Source organism: Diorhabda carinulata, chromosome 1 (assembly GCF_026250575.1).
Source record: "Diorhabda carinulata isolate Delta chromosome 1, icDioCari1.1, whole genome shotgun sequence".
Lineage (NCBI taxonomy): Eukaryota > Metazoa > Arthropoda > Insecta > Coleoptera > Chrysomelidae > Diorhabda > Diorhabda carinulata.
In genome coordinates, this window is record NC_079460.1 from 20,563,545 (window position 1) to 20,581,407 (window position 17,863).

A 17,863-nucleotide genomic window follows, 5' to 3' on the forward strand; every position below is an offset into this window, starting at 1 on the left:
AATAGATAAAACCAAGCAACCAAGTCTCCATACTCTAGGTAGAAGTAATCGTACCATTGCCTACAAATTAAAAATACCTCCACTTATCGTGGACGACAACGTGAAAAAATATGCATCCACCAGGAGCTTTAGCAATAGAAAATGGTCAGGGTGACCTCGAAAAACCACAACCGCTTAAGATAAACGTATTGTATTGATTAGTGTACGTGATCGACGACTCACGAGCCTAGAGGTAGCAGCTCAGATCAATGAATCTAGACATCTGTCTTTGAGTGGGTACTTCTACAGTGCAAAGGAGATTGAAAGAAAGTACCCTTTTTGGAAAGTTGGTAGTAAAGAAACCTCTTTTAAGACGTCAAATAAAATTATGAGGTCGCAGTAGGTTGAAGAACGTAAAAATTGGACGTTGGAGATCGTTTGTACGCAGGTCAAAGGAAAAACGGATGTTAAAGCCATGTGTAATCCCGACTGTAAAACATAGCGAAGGCTCGGTGATGGTTTGGGGATGTTTTGGACGTAGGGCGACTGGAGACTTGTTATAAATTGAAGAAATTTTAAAGGCTAAAAAAAATATTATAGGAACTTTCTGTCCTATCCCCGATCGGAAGAAAATGTATCTTCCAGCATTCCTAGAAGATATGCAAAGTGTATTTGAAAGAATTGAAAAGGAAGAATGTGGTGAAAAAAGTGATTTATCCATCACGGTCGCCTGAACTCAATCCCATTGAGTTGTTAAGGGACAAATTGGACAGGGAAGTCTGAAAGCAGTGTCCTACTTCCACTTCACATTTTTCGAATATCCTGAAAAGATATCAATATTTGTTATTCTTTTTACCAATCATAAGTATCTCTGATACTGAGAAAAAAAACACATTTTTTAACATGTGAACACTAAAAAAATTAGGGTTCGAATATTGATAAATATAGAATCGTGATTTTGAGCTTTTCATTATATTTTTTCTGGATTTCTTGAAAGTTTTTACGTTATTATGGCATGTATAATTTTTAACGACAAATTTCATCATTCCCATGTGGTTCTGCTTAATTTAAAGTATCTAAATCCGTAAAGTGAAAAGTCACATTATGACAAAGATATCTTTCCTTGACGACCGTCACGTATAGAGAAGAAATATTTGAAAATCAAGATTTTTCCTTTAAAATTTGCTTATCATTTCTACTAATTACAATTATCCAGGCGGTTTATTTACACTATTTCTTCTAAATAATTTCTAGTAAAGTTTATTATTCAAGTAAATTATTATAAGTTACGTGTATTGTGTGAATAAATTAATAACGTAAGATACAATGCTTATGAATTCAACCCACGAATAGAAAGATTGTAAATAAATACGAAAAATGTTACATTACATTACTGTTGTACACATTTTTGACGCTAGTTATGTTATTGCTTAAGACGGACCTGTCTCATTCATAAATATGTAATAAATTCTTTGTTAATTTTCCATTTGTCCAATTATCTGTTAACTATTTTTTTTTTTATTTTTATGATCAAAAAAGTTGACGATTTCGCTGGCCTACATCTACATTTGGAAAAATGAATGATTTTAATTTCTGTGAAATAATCTGATAAGGTAAACTAAAAAGAGGACAGTGCTCAACAAATTGCAAATTTGAATTAATGGCAAATATAATTCAAAAATAAACGGTTTCACTTTCCGGAATACTACAATATTGATGTGCATGATCAGAACCAACAAACATATATCATTATGCTGAACGTAGCTAAGGGATCCATACCAACCATCATTACGTAAAATAAAAAAAAATTCTCGTTGAGGAAATGTAACTTTCAACTTAATGTAAAAGTTTTGACTGGCGAAAGAAGCGTTAAGTTAGTTAGTTTGGATTTGCAATTATTTGTATGATCCTGATATACTATTAGTTTCCTCTGCTTGAATTGATATTTTTTATTGTGTTGGGTATGTGAAAGTACACAGGAATATTTTTTGTATTGTACGAGGGTTATTTAGAAAATTTCCGAACTCAACCTAAAGATATCAGCACTTATCAATGGTTGGGAAATATCAGCAATTTTGGATGCTTTAACAATCGGATATTTTTTTGAAAATGGAAAAATTGAGTATGGAACTGTCATTAAATATTTATTTTTACACCCACGCGAGGAGTTAATCATTTTGTATGGAGTCTGCACCAACATTGACGACCAGAAAGGTTTGAACAACTGAATTCAAACGTGGCTATATCAACTTGGCTAATGACGAGCTATATCATCAAAAAAATTCACCAAATGGTACTGAACAAATGTAGGATTAAGATTAGAGAGATGCAAGGGGCTATTGGCATATCAAAAGAACGAGTTTGGCTTGTACTAACTGACGAATTAGGCATCTGTAAGGAATCCGCGAATAGGGTACCGCGGTTTAAGAAAATTCAATCGGATTTATCACGTCGATTTATAACTATACTCCTGAAATGAGAAAACAGTCAAGACAATGAATTGACAAGGAATCCCCTGCTACGATAAATGCATAGACAATTTCATTGGTTGGAAAAAAGATGTGATTGTGGGTTTGTGGTCATCTACTATTTTCTTGTTCCTTCAGGACAACGCACCTTCTCACACTATGGTGATGGCCATGGCTGAAATTACACTTAGAATTGATTGATCGCTCACTGCATTCACCAGATACATACCCCAACTACTGTTTCTTGTGTTCTAACCTTAATGTTTCACTTGCAGAAGAGATTTTCATCAGATCAGACGTTGTCGCATACGTAAACGCCTATTTTGAGGAGAAAGACAACATCTTGTCAAAATCTGACTCCTTTATGTACGTAACTAGCAATATAAGTCGAAGTTTATTAGATAAAGTTACATTTGGGATTTACTTATAGACAACCCTACATGCGAGGGCATAGATCAAGCGAAATGATTGTTGTTTGTGGTAGGGTTTGAGTTGACAAGTCCTATTGAAGAAGGTTGCAAGGGACAGTAAAACATCCTTATAAATGGAGTAGGCAGAAACAACTATAGGAATTCTTCGAATTTTCTTATTAAGTGAAGGATTTGAATCGGAAAACCGTTGTTGCGGAATAGAGAAACAAAAGACTTTTTCTTCGCCATACAGTCAGTAGAGAAAGAAAAACCCAATTTGAGAAACCGGAAAATTGGAAAAAACTATTATTTAAAAGGCTTAAAAAGGCTGGATCAGGTTAAGAAAAAGTCTACAAAAGGAGACTATGTTGATAATTAAGAATGATTTTGGGAGAAAAATATCTTGTTCTATGTTTTGATAAGTACAACTTCCTTTACAACGTCAGTTACAACAGTAGAGGAATATTTACTTGTGATAATTTATATGAAGAAAATTCGAATACATTCCAATAATAAATCAAAATAATATACAATATAATATATTAATTTGAAATTTGATAGTTTAAAAGAATTATTTAAATAACAAAATAAATGAAATTCCTTCCTTAAGTGAACAAGATTTTATTATCAATTATTCTATGGTAGCGTGGTCAATTAATTGTTTACACTAGATTCTAATAGGTTAGTATTTTTCAATTTTATGTTTAAAAGATTCTAGTAGATTCCGTTGGATGCATTTACCAGTTTAATGGAATCCGTTATAACTTTTCTGATACAAACTTTCACGTGCGAACTATTCAAAATTACTATCTCAGTAAAGATCGATTGTGGTTCGATAAACATACTGATATAATTTAAGACTTTGTCACTAATAAGGTCTTTCTAATTAAGTAAGATCACTTTGAATGTAGACATTCATGTTAGAAAGGGTTTTACTCTTTCGGTGATATGATTGTATATCACAATTTATTTCTTGAAGAAGAATAAGCAGAGAAAAGAAATAATTTAGCAGTATTCCACTATTTTTTAAATATATTCTTATTAAGTATTCGATAATGGTATTCTAGTTAATGGAGTCTTGTGTTTTTGAAGATATTTCTTCGTAGTTAAAAGGTCGAATGATGGCGGGTTTTTCCACGCAAGCGCCGAGAGTGAATAGAAACAAAACGTTTTATGAAAACCCCCGGAAATCAGTAATGCACAAAATTGTGCCTCTGGTCGATCGGAGAATCGTGAAAACAAAGTGTCAACTTTGAAATATATATATTTTTCAACATAATCTCCTTTTAGCTCCGCACACTTTTCCCAGCGATGTTCAATAAGTTTGATACCCTTTTTATAATAAGAATCATCAAGCTTCTCAAAATAACCATTAACTGCCGACATTACCTCTTCATTGTTGGAAAATCTTTAACCACGGAACAATTTTTTCAAATCTGGGAACAGAAAATAATCCAAGTGGGTTAAATCAGACGAATAGGTTGCATGAGTTAGCAATTCAAACTTTATTTTATTAATTTTGGCCAAAGGATGTGTGAGCTGGTGCATTCTTCGGTTAAAATGTTGCAATAAGTTCGCGTAATACTCGCCGTTGATAGTTTTTCCTTTTTCAAGACAGTCAATGAAAATTATCCTATGCGTAGCCCAAAAAACCGACGCCAGGACCTTTCCTACTGATGGAACGGTCTTTTTCTTCGTTGGAATCGGTTCTCCCTTTTCAGTACATTGTTTTGATTGTTCTTTTGTTTCGAGTGTGATGTGGCGGACCCACGTTTCATCCTTGGTTATGAAACAGTGCAAAAATTCGGCATTATTTCTATGAAATATTGCCAAATACTTGATGGAAGCATCTTCACGACGCTGTTGTTTGAATCGCCTACTATGTCTGCTAGCTCGCACACTTTCAGTCAACGAAAATCCAGTACCGCTTCGTGGATTTTCTTCAAATTTCTGGAGTCGTCACCTTATTTAGTCTACCACTGTGATGCTGGTCTTCGCAAGTCGTTCGGCCTCGCTTAAACTCTGCTACTCAATATTTTACTGTTGATAACGAAGGAGCAGTCTCTCCCCGAATAGAATCTAGTTCAGCTTTTATATTGGTTAGACTAATGCCTTTCAAATAAAAGTATTGCGTCACATAACGATGACCAATTTTTTTCATGTTTCATTCACTGAAAACGTTCGCTATTGATGGCTGTCAAATAATTTACTAAACAACGTGGTGTCTTCAAACTTGAAACATATATATAGACTGTGTATTTTCTAAGTTTCTAAACTGATAAACGTTCCTGATACGGTTCAGGAGCTAGAAGCCAAATACATTCAAGTTACTATAATAGTGGTTGCTGCGTTCCGATAACAAATAATGATAGTAGGGGTTTTTATGGCCCTTATGCGCATATTACGAGTAGGTAATAGCTTCATAATCTCCAGTTGTGCGTCTAGGTCTAAAATTCCACCAATAGATCCATGATTGCTGCTATTGTACATCTATATGGTTATTTAAGGATTTAGTCGCCATTTTACCACACATTCTGGAATGGCGTCTGAAGCAGTAGACTGTTTTATCTGTGTAGAAATAAATGAAAATATATGCAAATAACTATCATAAAAATCATTGTAATTTTTTTGTTAATATTATTTATCTTATTACTATTTATCTTTTGGTTGAATCTATATAATTCCGAACTACATCCTCTAAAAAAATTTACTTTCCTAATGTCAATGTACTTCAACAAGACTTCTTCATTTTTGCGTAATTGATGTTAATTATAGTAATGTTATTACTCTACACCTGTAGACACTGTTTGATGTATGTTTATTATTCACAAAACATGTTGTCACTTTCATTTTTCTTGGCCCGAATGCCGTCCACGCCACTGAGAGATGGTACGCTAAAAAAATCGATTTCACAATAGGAAATAAACTTTCCTTTTCAACAGCTGATGGACATTTATATGTATGGTGTGAACATAGGTTGGTTACATGTTATTTTTTTAATCGAATCGAATAAATGGAATATAAAATAGGAATAATAAAACAAATTGTGACTTTCTAGACTCATCCTACATATTGATATATTCTTGGTTGCCATTAGTGAAATTATCAATGTTGAGGTTAATGAGGTTTCTTTTATTGAATTCATCCTTTAAAAATAGTTAAAGATAGACAACGGCAAACTTAAATAGAGAACTGACAAACAAATTTAAAAGATATATTAAAAAAGCTATCTCGTTTCCATTAAGTACTTTCAATATTAGCTTTGTTCAAAGGTTCAAAATATGGAAGGGAATTATTTACATTGTCCTGGAATCGAATATTGAACGTTACCAAATAAATATATAATTAGATACAACTATCAAATCCCATAATATAGTCGATTATAGACATTTGAAACAACAAAACCTAACTACAGTATATTTTAAATAATTATTGGTTACTTAATTATTTCTTTGAAGTAAAAAAAAATCAGGATAACCGAAATCTTTCTTTAAAAGTTAAAAATTGCGCCCTTCTTTCTAGTCACGAGGATGTTCTAGCTTAGATCAGTTCCATGCATAAACAAAATATTGCGTTACCACAGCAACGAACAAGAACTTATTAGAAGTGTCAGTGTAAAGTTTGACGTCAAAAGAGATACGCAATAAATGAAAAGAAAAAAGATGTCCACCGAAATTGTTAAATTCGAAAAATTGGAGTATCGAGCCATCATCAAGTCCCTGTATTTAAAAGGGTTAAGAGGTAAGCAGATTTTCGAAGATATGCTTAATACCCTTGGTGATCAATGTCCTTCAAAAGAGGTAAATTTTCCATTGAAGATGATGACCGATTGGAAGGCCAGTGTCCGTTGGATAAGGGTAGAACAATAAATGGAGATTACTATTCGACATTACTGACCACTCTACGGGGAGGCAATAAAAGCTGTGGAGGTCTGGTTTGCAGAGCAAGAAGAAACATTTTTTTTTGAAAGGTCTAGAGACGTTGCAGGTTCGCTGTAATAAATGTATCCAATTAAGAGGAGAATATGTTGAGTAATAAAATATTTTGACATTGAAATTTTGTTTGTTTCTATAGTAGTCTAAGAATTTTTCAATATATTTTTATAGTGATCGACGAACTTACGTTTTTTTAAACCGAGTTTAAAATTTTCAGAAATCGGGTTCAAACCGGGTTACTCAGACGAGTTGGTAGCCAAACCTGGTCTTTCACCAACCTCTCGAACATTCCTACGCACGTGTTTTTTATAAATTGATTAACCATAAGCTGAATGGCTGTTAGATATTTTATTCATTATAAAAATCGCAAGAATATTTGAAAACATTAACTTTGTGAGCATTCCAAATGATATTCAAACATCAAATAATATTGAATATAATTCAGATGATTATAGTGAGTTTTGAATTGCCCGATTTTAATATTCTTCATACAGCGATATTTGAAATAAGTACGGATCTGTATTTGAATGAAGTGGCTTATTGAAGGCGCTGATACCTCTTACCGCATACCAGGCTTCAGTTGCTATCGCCTATAAACTCAAATTTCGTTTTCCATCTTCCTATGCATTCAAACAGTATAGTATAGAAGACAAATCGATGTTTAACGGTTTTTTAAGGACTTTGATATGGAGAACCTGATGAAGTTTTGGACACAGTTTTTCTAATTAATTAATGGAAATTTCTTTCTTATTTTTACGATGGATTTACGAAAAACGTTAAGGGGTAAGAAAAAATCAAAATATTAGTTTCAGAACATTAATCCTTCGTGTAAACACACTCATTCACATATAATTGTTGAATCCAAACCAAGTTACTCATACGAGTTGGTAGCCGAACCTAGTCTCTAGGTTGGATTAAATTGGTCGGATATCGGATATTTCAAAATATAAATCAGTTCTTGTATTTATATTCTAAATCTAGATATTCTATCTGCTCATTTCGTCTTTAGTCGATTCCATTTTTTCTGTAGCTGTTAAGCCACAGTCACAGAATATCTAGGATCACTGATAGGCAAAGAATCAAATACAGGATAAGCCCAAGAGACAAATACCTCCCTGCCGATGGAATTCTTGAAATATACTATGTACTCAGGAATCAAACTCAAACATCAGGAATCAAACTCAAACAGAATTGATTGCACGATATCCAAAGCGATTTGGCTTAAGATCAATGAAGATAATAAGAGTCACAAAACACTTAATCCAGAAGACCATTGGAGTGATCAGTGGACGTTGTAATGTTGGCGAAGGCTTCAGAAATGGGGACAACTATGAAAAAGTCTGTAATGAAGGAGAAGAGACGATTGAGCACCTGCTTTGCCGGTACACTGCCTTGCCGTATAAACGACGTCAAATATTAGAGGACGATGATGTCTTTAAAAAATCAAAAAATTGAAGAAATAAAAATAGAAAAAGTAAAAAACTTCAATCTTGGTTAGAAATGCTAAAAAATAAGTTATGAAAGGGAAAATATAGTGTAGTTAAGTAAGTTAAGGTGAGGTGTAAAGGAAACCAAGTTACATCTCACAGAACTCTTTTGGTTACTTTTTTCAACATCTCGTAATAACTTTTTATCACTTTTTTAACTCAAAAAACACGATTACAGTATTTTGTAATGGATACCAATTTTCCAATTATTTTTTTAATACTATTCATTGTTTCTTATACGGATCTGTTGTCAAGCATGATTTTATGCAAGCATCAGATGTCGTTACCATCGCTCACCCTGCCAATATGCAAAAAGAAAGAAATTTTTTTAATTTCTCCTAACTTTTTATTCAAGATATCTTCAATATATCTTTTTCTCTGTTATTTTTTCGCTGATGAACCAAAAATCATATACTTGAACCGCAATGTCGCAATTTCAAGATGGACCAGTGTGAATGTTACTAAAAATAAAAAGTGAAAACTCTACTTCGCTTCAGGCTATCATTTATTAGTTACAAGGATTGATTACTTGAATCAAATTTAATAGTGTTTGAATGGTTAAAAATTACAGTTATATTAAAGGTAGATTATAACTTGTCGATTATGCAACAGATATAAACCCAAATGAAATGAAAATAACTTTTAAATATAGTAAACGATTCTAATTCACGGTCATCCTATACCCAGTAGCGGCGTTATGGTGAGGCAACCGCCCAGGGTACCAACATAAAGTAGCACTTATTTGCCTCGCTTCAATTCCCAAAACTTCACGAAAAATTAATTATGTTGGCAGTACTAGAATGGAGTGTCCAATATCTGCACTTCAATTTAACAGGTAGATCCTACTATAAAGGAACACATTATCTATCTCTTTTTAATATGAACTTTAGAAAAGAGAGCTGAGTGAGAAGGACGGGAATCCTCGACTACAGATAAACACAACTGTTTCAAAAAAATTGATCTTTATTATACGGAAAATGTTATTGGAAATAACGAAAAAGTACTGTACAAATTAAGAGCCCTTAAAATTAATTTCACAAGGTACCGAATCGCGAATTTTCATTCATGGGAACAACGTTTATTTGGAATTTGAAATTCTGTAGCTTACGTAGAGCTAGAAAAGTCAAATTTTATTAGTTTTTTAAATAAATGATTAATAAAAAACTGGTTATTTCATTTCATTTCAAATGTCACCCATGGCGCTGGTGGTGCTAAAGCCGGCACTGACTATATCCAAATCTAGATAATTAGTGCTGATATTATGATCAGGTTAACCTGAATGTCAACTTTAACCATTTCAGAGGGATTTGGTTCAGTTTTAAGCCGAAATTTTAGAGATTTTTATTTTCTAATACTCTCATACGATTTTCAATCACCGATAACTTTATTTTAACGATATTAATTCTAATTGAAGACTTTGATTACCAACAAGAGTAAGAAAAATCTTTCACCACCTTTCAAGCATTCCTACGGACGTGTTTTTTATAAATTGATTAACCATAAGCCATTTCGCTGTTAGATATTTTATTCATTATAATCAAATAATATTGAAAATAATTCAGAAGATTATTGTGAGTTTTGAATTGCCCGATGTCTTGCCGATGTTTTGCTCAATGTCTTGCCGCATACCAGGCTTCAGTTGCTCGCTCCTATAAACTCAATTTACGTTTTCTACCTTTCCAAGCTAGTCTAGTATAGACTGTCTAGTATAGAAGACAAATTGAAGTCTAACAGGTTTTTAACGACTTTGATATGGATAACCTGATGAAGTTTTTTACACCATGTGAAATTTCTAATTGATCAATGGAAATTGTGAGTGTTTTAACTGTTTTGGGTTTTATACTATCACGGTCCCCTCCCCCGTTTTTGTTTCTAAAAAATCAAAATTTCTTTGTCATTTTTACGATGGATGTACGAAAAAATTAAAGGAAAATTAAAATATTAGTTTCAAAGCATTAAATGTTCGTATAAACGCACTTATTCACGTATAATTGTTGAGTAGTCTAAGTAATCCAAGTAATCTAATAAAGTTTTTATATTTTTTTTCTTGATCTATAAAAAAAATGAACGAAACTAAGATAATTACACAAAAATGTTGATTTTGCATGGATTTGCAGCTCCAAATATTAACTATTTCTCTAAAAATTATCCTTTTCATAAAGTTATCATAGAAACTAGGTAATAATTCTTTAGCTTTGAAAAATTGAAAATGAACACCAATTAAAAAAATTGTACCTTCCTAACGTTTAATGTTAAAGATAATTGAAAGAGAGTAGTGTAAGTACAAGCTAACTACATAAATAAGTATTATATACAATTATTAAAGTGAAAAGTTGATTTGAAAAACTAATTTAATTGTAAAAAAGATTAAATAAACATTTTCATATTATTTTTTTCTCGCATTCTTCTTTTTTACTTTTATCCTGTACAAAAATTTGTGAACGATTATATTCAAAGAATTACGTTTATGATAACATTCAAAGTCAAAGTTAATGAGTTATTTCCAATATATTTTTTTCATAAATTCACCATAAAATCAAATCAAAATCAAATATTATATTATTTTACGATTTTTTAAACCAAAAAACAAGATATAAAATTATCTATTTAGTATTTTTTAATTAATTGTGAATATAGTGTTCGAATATCAAAACAAAATAACAAATTAATAAGATAAATGAAGACTAAATAATTAAAATAATAATTTAAAATACTTTTTCAATATTTCTTTTTAGCTAAATTTCCGTAATTCGTCCTCATCTGGTGAGGTACTGTTTAATGTTTGTATTTGTGAAATTGCCAAATGTTTAAGCCCCCTAATTTGGGTAAAAGCACGTACGGGCCATTTTCCTAAATTATCGCACGGGATATATTCTTTCTGAGTTTAGTTAATTTTAATATATGAAATTTGTTTGAACCAAACTAAATTCCAATATATAGTCCACTTTCTATCACATTTCCTATAAATAAGAGATAGTTTTAAATTTCACTTAAATTGTTGATACTATTACTTAATTATTCTGTCAATATTTATTGAACAAACCTCTTACATACACATGCATTTCGGCGACTTTCATTATTTTAACCGGAAAAAACACACCTATCTGAGAGAGTGATTGCAGTAAGATGAAAGACATTTACCGTACACTTTCAACTAATTCCTTAAAGAATGTTGACTTAGAGACTTTCCTTTACATTTTTAAATATTCGACCTACAAGTGTTTATAAGCATTGTCGATGTATCTTATTTATATTAATATATATTTAAGAAAATTATGCATTTCACAGTAAGATGCCAATAGATAAATGCTGGTATTCCTCAGGGTAGGGTATCAGCTCTGCTATTAGTCAGTTGATACCGGAATATCAGGTCTGAAAATTGTTACTTCAATAAATCGATTAGTTCTTGTGCTTCTGAAGGAACTACATGACGGTCAGATCCATAACATACAGTTTAAATTACGAGAGTTTCGTAATTATAGCATCAAATTGGAATCGTGCACTCTTATTAAGTTACAATTTATAACTAAAATGTATATCTATTACATTTCTTTATGCTTATGTTTTATAATATTGCAAACTAATCTACAAATTTGTTTTATTTTCTGTATTTTATATCCTTTCCCATCTTATTATTCCATCTCTTCTTCATTTTCTTAATCGTGTGCTGAACACATACTTTAAAAATTTTATGGAAAATAAATGAAAAATATGAATAAACAACATATATGACAATTATTTAAGCTGATAAAAGTTGGATTTCAAAATGATTTCATATCCAGAAGCCAATTAATAAAGATGTGTTAGAATTAACGCGGAATTTTAAATTATTTGCTAGTAATACATTCGGTCTAAAAAGTATCACATCACTCATGAAACATTGCAACATTTATTAAAAAATCAACTTTAGTAGAATTTTATTTTTGTTACGCTACTAGAAAATAACAAAAATACAAAAAGGAATACTGTCATCCTGGCCAAGCTCCAATAAAATCTTATCTAGGGTGAGTATTTATTTTTTAAAATCAAAAGAGTGAACTTTTCTTCGAATTACACTTTTGGTGTCTTCATCAAGGACTTTCACTGGTCTGCCTGGACTTTTCTTGGGAGGTTCCACTTGGCCTGCTATCTTTCTCCCCCGCAATAATTTAAAAACGGTGGACTTTCCAACAACTCCAGTCATTCGAGAACATCGGTCGACAGTTTCTTGTACAGTAAATCGTATTTTATGCAATCATGTACATTTAAAATAAGTTTTCCATTCACTGATAGTGGAAAATTATTGGAACATCTTTTCGTTGGTGTAAATATCGCCATTTCATTACTAATCTTATAATGCTGTGAACACTATTTACGACTTAACAGCAAATACTGATGCGTTGAACTAAACAAATATACTTATAAAGGTCTAAAAATTTTGGGTAAGGCACCATTGTCCTTACGGCGCATGGTTAAGCCCAATCTGAAATAGGGTTGGAAGTAGGCAGAGGAAACTATTAGAAGCTTAAACGGTATCTGTTAAACGCAAAACGTATGGCCGACACCGACATTAAGCAGAACTGGAGGGAATTCCCCATTTTATTGCTCTCTACCTTTCCGAAATAGACTATAGATGAAGCTTCAAATGTAAGAGTAACTTCACACAAAGTGAAAAATGTTTCAAGAAATGCTGGAATTGGAGCAAAAGTAGACACTGTCCTGGGAACACCGTACAATTACGCTACGATTCACACGAAAACATGAGAACTGGAATGCTTAAAATTGGGATAATCTAGTTTTCACGGATGAGTCGAAGAATACAATAGAAGATATGGTGAGAGTTATTTTCCTTGCAACATAAGATAAGCACTGTTAGATAGAGAATTATTAACTGCTCATAGGTACATAAATTTTAGAGCCTTATGCTGTTCCTTACAGGATATAACTTTGTGTTAATGATAACGCACATCCCCATGTTACTAGAATAGTACATCAGTACCCTCCAAGAGGTAAATATTGTAGTTTTAGACTGGTCCGCATGCAGTCCTCAGTTAAACCCTATTGAGCATATGTGGGAAAATATTCACAGAAAAATGAGATCCACAGGTTTAATACCAGGTAACCTTCATGAACTGCGAGTGATTTTAAAGACGGAGTGGAATATTTTGAAACAAAATTACTTGAAGGACTTGATCAGAAGTATGCCACGGCGTTAAGGTTATGTGATTGGAGTTAAGAAAACAACACACGTTACTGAATTTAATGTATTTAACTTCAACTGACATGTATACATCAATTTACTTTTATATTACTTAGATCAGAAATCATAGTAATGCGATACAGTTAAAAAATATTCATGGAAGCACAATTTTCACGTTTATGTCGCTAAGAAAGTTGTCTATCTAAATATTTATTTAACTGTTTCTACATTGTAGATAATAATTATTATACAAACGACTGAGGCAGATAACTTTATAAGAGGAAGATGCATTTGATATCACAGATTATAATTGGTTTGAAAAACAATAAAAATCCTTTATTTTAAATATTTCAACTAATATTTTCTCGACTAAGTTCGTTCGGGGGGTTATTTGTGTAAATAATAAACAATTTAAGTCTCAATAGTTTAAACTAGTTATATAATCTCAATCTACTAAACAAGTTAATCATATATTTAATTTAATAGTCTATTTACATTAATTTCTTCAATAGATGCACTTCTTTTCACTTCAATTCCAGGTTGATTTTTAATCTTCCAATCAACTCTTCAAGCTGAAATTCTTCTGTATTGCATTTTGTTTATCAGTATTTTAATTTGGCGGCTCGTGGTAAAAAAATTAAGGTGATCTGCAGTCTTTCCAAAAAGTTTTTTTATATTTATCAAATGTTCATTTACTATACGTTACTTTCTATGGCTATCAGAGCCCTCTTCAAGACCAAAAAGCTATAATACTTCGCAACAGCTTCCAATCCTCTACAAGGCCCAGATTCGTCCATCTTTGAAGTATTGCTCGCACAGCTTAGAGCATAGAAGAAAGGTCGCTGACCTCATTCTGTTTTACCGATACTACCACGGCAGATGCTCTTGAACACGTCAATTTATCTTCGGAATAGTGGAAGACTGTAGAATCAGCTACTAAGGCAAGTCTTTCCTGAACACTTGAACAAGTAGAAGTTCAAGATCAATATCCACATTCTAGGTACCACTCGAACTTCTCGAGTGTAATAGGGTTTGCCTTTTTGTGCTTGCTTTTTACATAAAAGGAATAGCCTTTGTCTATGGCAGCGCTATTCTGAAAGGTGTTTGGATTATTATTGATCGTATTAAGCTGGAACCTTTTTCAACTTTCCTCCTAAATGAGATACTCCTCCTTTGGTCTACCCTTCATACATTAACCTAAAACACTTCTTCCATTGACATTTATACCACACACTTTTCATTATTAAACCAAAATTAACACTTCTTAAAACACATTAATTTTCATTCGATTAAACTTTTATTATTCAATTATAATAAAAACAATTTTATCTCTTTTTCAAAAAATATTACAACATATTTTCATAGAGCTTCATTACCAATATTTCTGAGATCCCCTCGTTGTATATTATTGTGCTATACAAATATCTACCTGTGCGTGGAAACATATTTGATTGTAATTTTTTTTATTGATATTTAAATTGACATTGTTTAACGTATTTAATATCAACAAATTTTCCAAATTGGAAAGTTGACCTTGACACGCTTTTCTCCACGTGCATATAGATTTATTTTATTATGCATACGTTTTCAAATAAAAAAATTGAATTATCTACGGTTTATATTTCTCTATTAACTAGAAATTTCCCAATGCGTGGATAATTTTTGAGGGCCTAGACTCTAGAGTGTAGATATACAAAGTGTATTTAATTACATTGATTTCAAATGTTTATAAATGAGATATTTACATATATTTATTTTTGGTTTTAGAATATGCGCCAACGAGGATACGAATGGTGATATGGGAAATAATGGTAGCCAAAATGTCACAATAACTGAACCACATTCGTTAGATAAATTGGTTCATTCATATCCCAGGACACAGCCATTGCATTCAAAACAACATTATCAACATAAAGTTTTACCGGAAAGAGACGCGCGTTTGAAACTCAGACCAACCGGTAATGGAGAAATTATTCAATCTGGTGGTACCATCAGTGGAAGACAGTTTAGACTGACACGAGAGTTAAAGGACACTCTAGATGTAAGATAATATTTCACACTAATAAAAGTTAAATATTTTCAATTTCCTTCTTTTTGGTACACACGCTTTCGATTTTATTTTCTATCATAGTATGTTGTTAATCACTTATTTTTTTATTTCGTCATTTCACTAATAAGTATCTTAGATTTTTAGAAACAGAATTGGAAAACACTGTATTATTTTAAATATTTATTATTATTAGCATGTTTATCATGATGGAAAACCTCTAAAATTTATGTTTTAGAGAAATGTTTCGGAAAATTATGAAAGGTATAGTTCTGATGAAGAAAAAGACTGTTCACGAGAGAAAGAAAATTCTCGAAGAACTGCTCGTCATGGACAAAAATTATCTAATAATCAATCTAGTCAACAGGTTTGTGAATATTTATATTTTTGTTAACATTTGACAAAACAATATTATTTTTCAGGGAAATATCACCAAAAATTATGAAGATTGTAGTTCTAGCGATGTAAAAGATCTTTCCCGAAAAGTTTTCCTTCATAGGGTGAAGCAAAAGCAATCTAATAATCTATCTAGTCAGCAGGTAAATGAGTCATTTGATGTACTATGTTTGTATTCTAAAATATACACCTTGGCCAATAGTTATATTCTCATAAATTGACGCCATATTGTAATGGCGAAGAAAGTGTGATGTAAATAGACTTCTCGAATTTACAGTGACTCTATCATGTTTTTAATATCCTCGTCTGATAAAAAAATCTCTCTTGTAAGTGAAAATTTAAGGTTGGGGAACAAAAAAAAGTCGTTGGAGGCCAGATTTGGTGAATACGGTGGGTGGTTAACCAATTCGATCTTTGATTTTGATGGTTTGGCTACTTTTTCATCCTCACTAGATACTTTTTCATGTTCTCTTTGTGTCATTAAGGCTATTAGAGATTTGCATCTTCGGCAGTGGAAAAATTAACATACTAGATACAAATAATAATTTTTTTTAGATCAAATATTTTGCTTCGGAACCTGATTTGAGATATGCCTGTAAACATGTAAATAACGATTGTCAAGATAGAAGATTGAGAAAAAAGTACAAAGCACCTTCACCACCTAAGCCCTCAAAGGTAAGTGATCGCAATAAAATATGTAGGATAAAATATTCCCTGACCTTAACACCTAATGCACAGGGCAAATTTAACACTTTCTATTTTGCTTTCTTTCTAATATTTATCTTTGTCGCATTAAGCGAAGTTTCTTATACTAACTTATTGAAATAATTTTAGGGAAGTGACAATTCACAATCAACTACAGAGATTCTCCTTAATCCTGGACTTCCTATTAGAAAAGCTCGTTTGTTTAAAACTAGAGCCGAAACTAAAAAACAATCTAGTCAGTTAAACGAAACTACTGATGATTATCTAAATAATAATCATAATACTGATAACATCACTAACAACGATAAAGTGAGGGACAAGTTGAAAACGTTGAATTTACCAGAGACAAAACTGAACTCAAAAGAATTTATCAAGGAACTGAAGGACGCAACTAGAAGATTAAGACATGTAGAACTAGAAAAAGAAGAATTGAATAATAGAAGAACTAAGTTGAATACTTTGGACCCTAATGTACCTATCAGTAAAGATTTAACAAGGAAATTGTTGTTAACAATAGAAAATAATTCCAATTCTAAAAAATCCTCTCCGCAATGCAGTCGAGGTGAAGCTTCTGGTAAAGAATCGACTACCCCAGATATGTCTCCATCTCCCACTTCCAGAGGTATAGCTGCAAAAGATCGTTCAAAACAACTGTTTTATTTCGGTATGAACAAAAATGTTACTGACGGAAATCAACCCAATAATGGAATGTACCAAAATTTCACCAGCAAGAGTAACGAGGACAATTCATCTGAATCAAATTTATCCAGCGACATTGAATCTGATGAAAATGATACTTTCAGATCAGGAATAGACCTTCAGTTACGTCCAATACTGCCTAAAAAACAATTGGAGATTCCTAGATTTTCCCCATCAGCAGCCTGGAGACTTTTATCAATAAATAATGACAATACAAATGGTACTATGATAAGCGATGATGTACCGGTACTATTAGAAGATCACATTGAAAAATTTGCTAGACCGCCACCTCCTCTAGTAAATGCCGGGCAAAGGTAATGATTTTAACAAATATTACATTTAATTTATTTATAATTATACAAAACTAATTATATATATTTTTGATTATATACGAGGAGCGCCCAATATAAAATTGAATCGAAGGACACGTAACTCAATTGGACATACCTTGTGTATTAATAAAATTTTATCATTTGGAATCGGAATTAAGATTCGCTAGTGGTGCGAATATGTTGCATATAATTGAGAAAGTTTGTAAAGAATGTTCCATACAGTTAT

The 17,863-nt window shown here is 32.0% G+C and overlaps 1 protein-coding gene across 1 annotated transcript in view; it reads left to right on the forward strand.

Moving 5' to 3' along the window:
* Nucleotides 1-17,863, forward strand: part of LOC130898122 (uncharacterized) — a 34,346-nt gene that overhangs the window by 8,281 nt on the left and 8,202 nt on the right. The window contains exons 2-6 of the mRNA XM_057807185.1: nucleotides 15,226-15,499; nucleotides 15,744-15,872; nucleotides 15,928-16,044; nucleotides 16,457-16,576; nucleotides 16,736-17,619. Coding sequence (XP_057663168.1) covers nucleotides 15,257-15,499; nucleotides 15,744-15,872; nucleotides 15,928-16,044; nucleotides 16,457-16,576; nucleotides 16,736-17,619 — 1,493 coding nt within the window. The 5' untranslated portion in view covers nucleotides 15,226-15,256. The remainder of the gene's footprint in view (nucleotides 1-15,225; nucleotides 15,500-15,743; nucleotides 15,873-15,927; nucleotides 16,045-16,456; nucleotides 16,577-16,735; nucleotides 17,620-17,863) is intronic.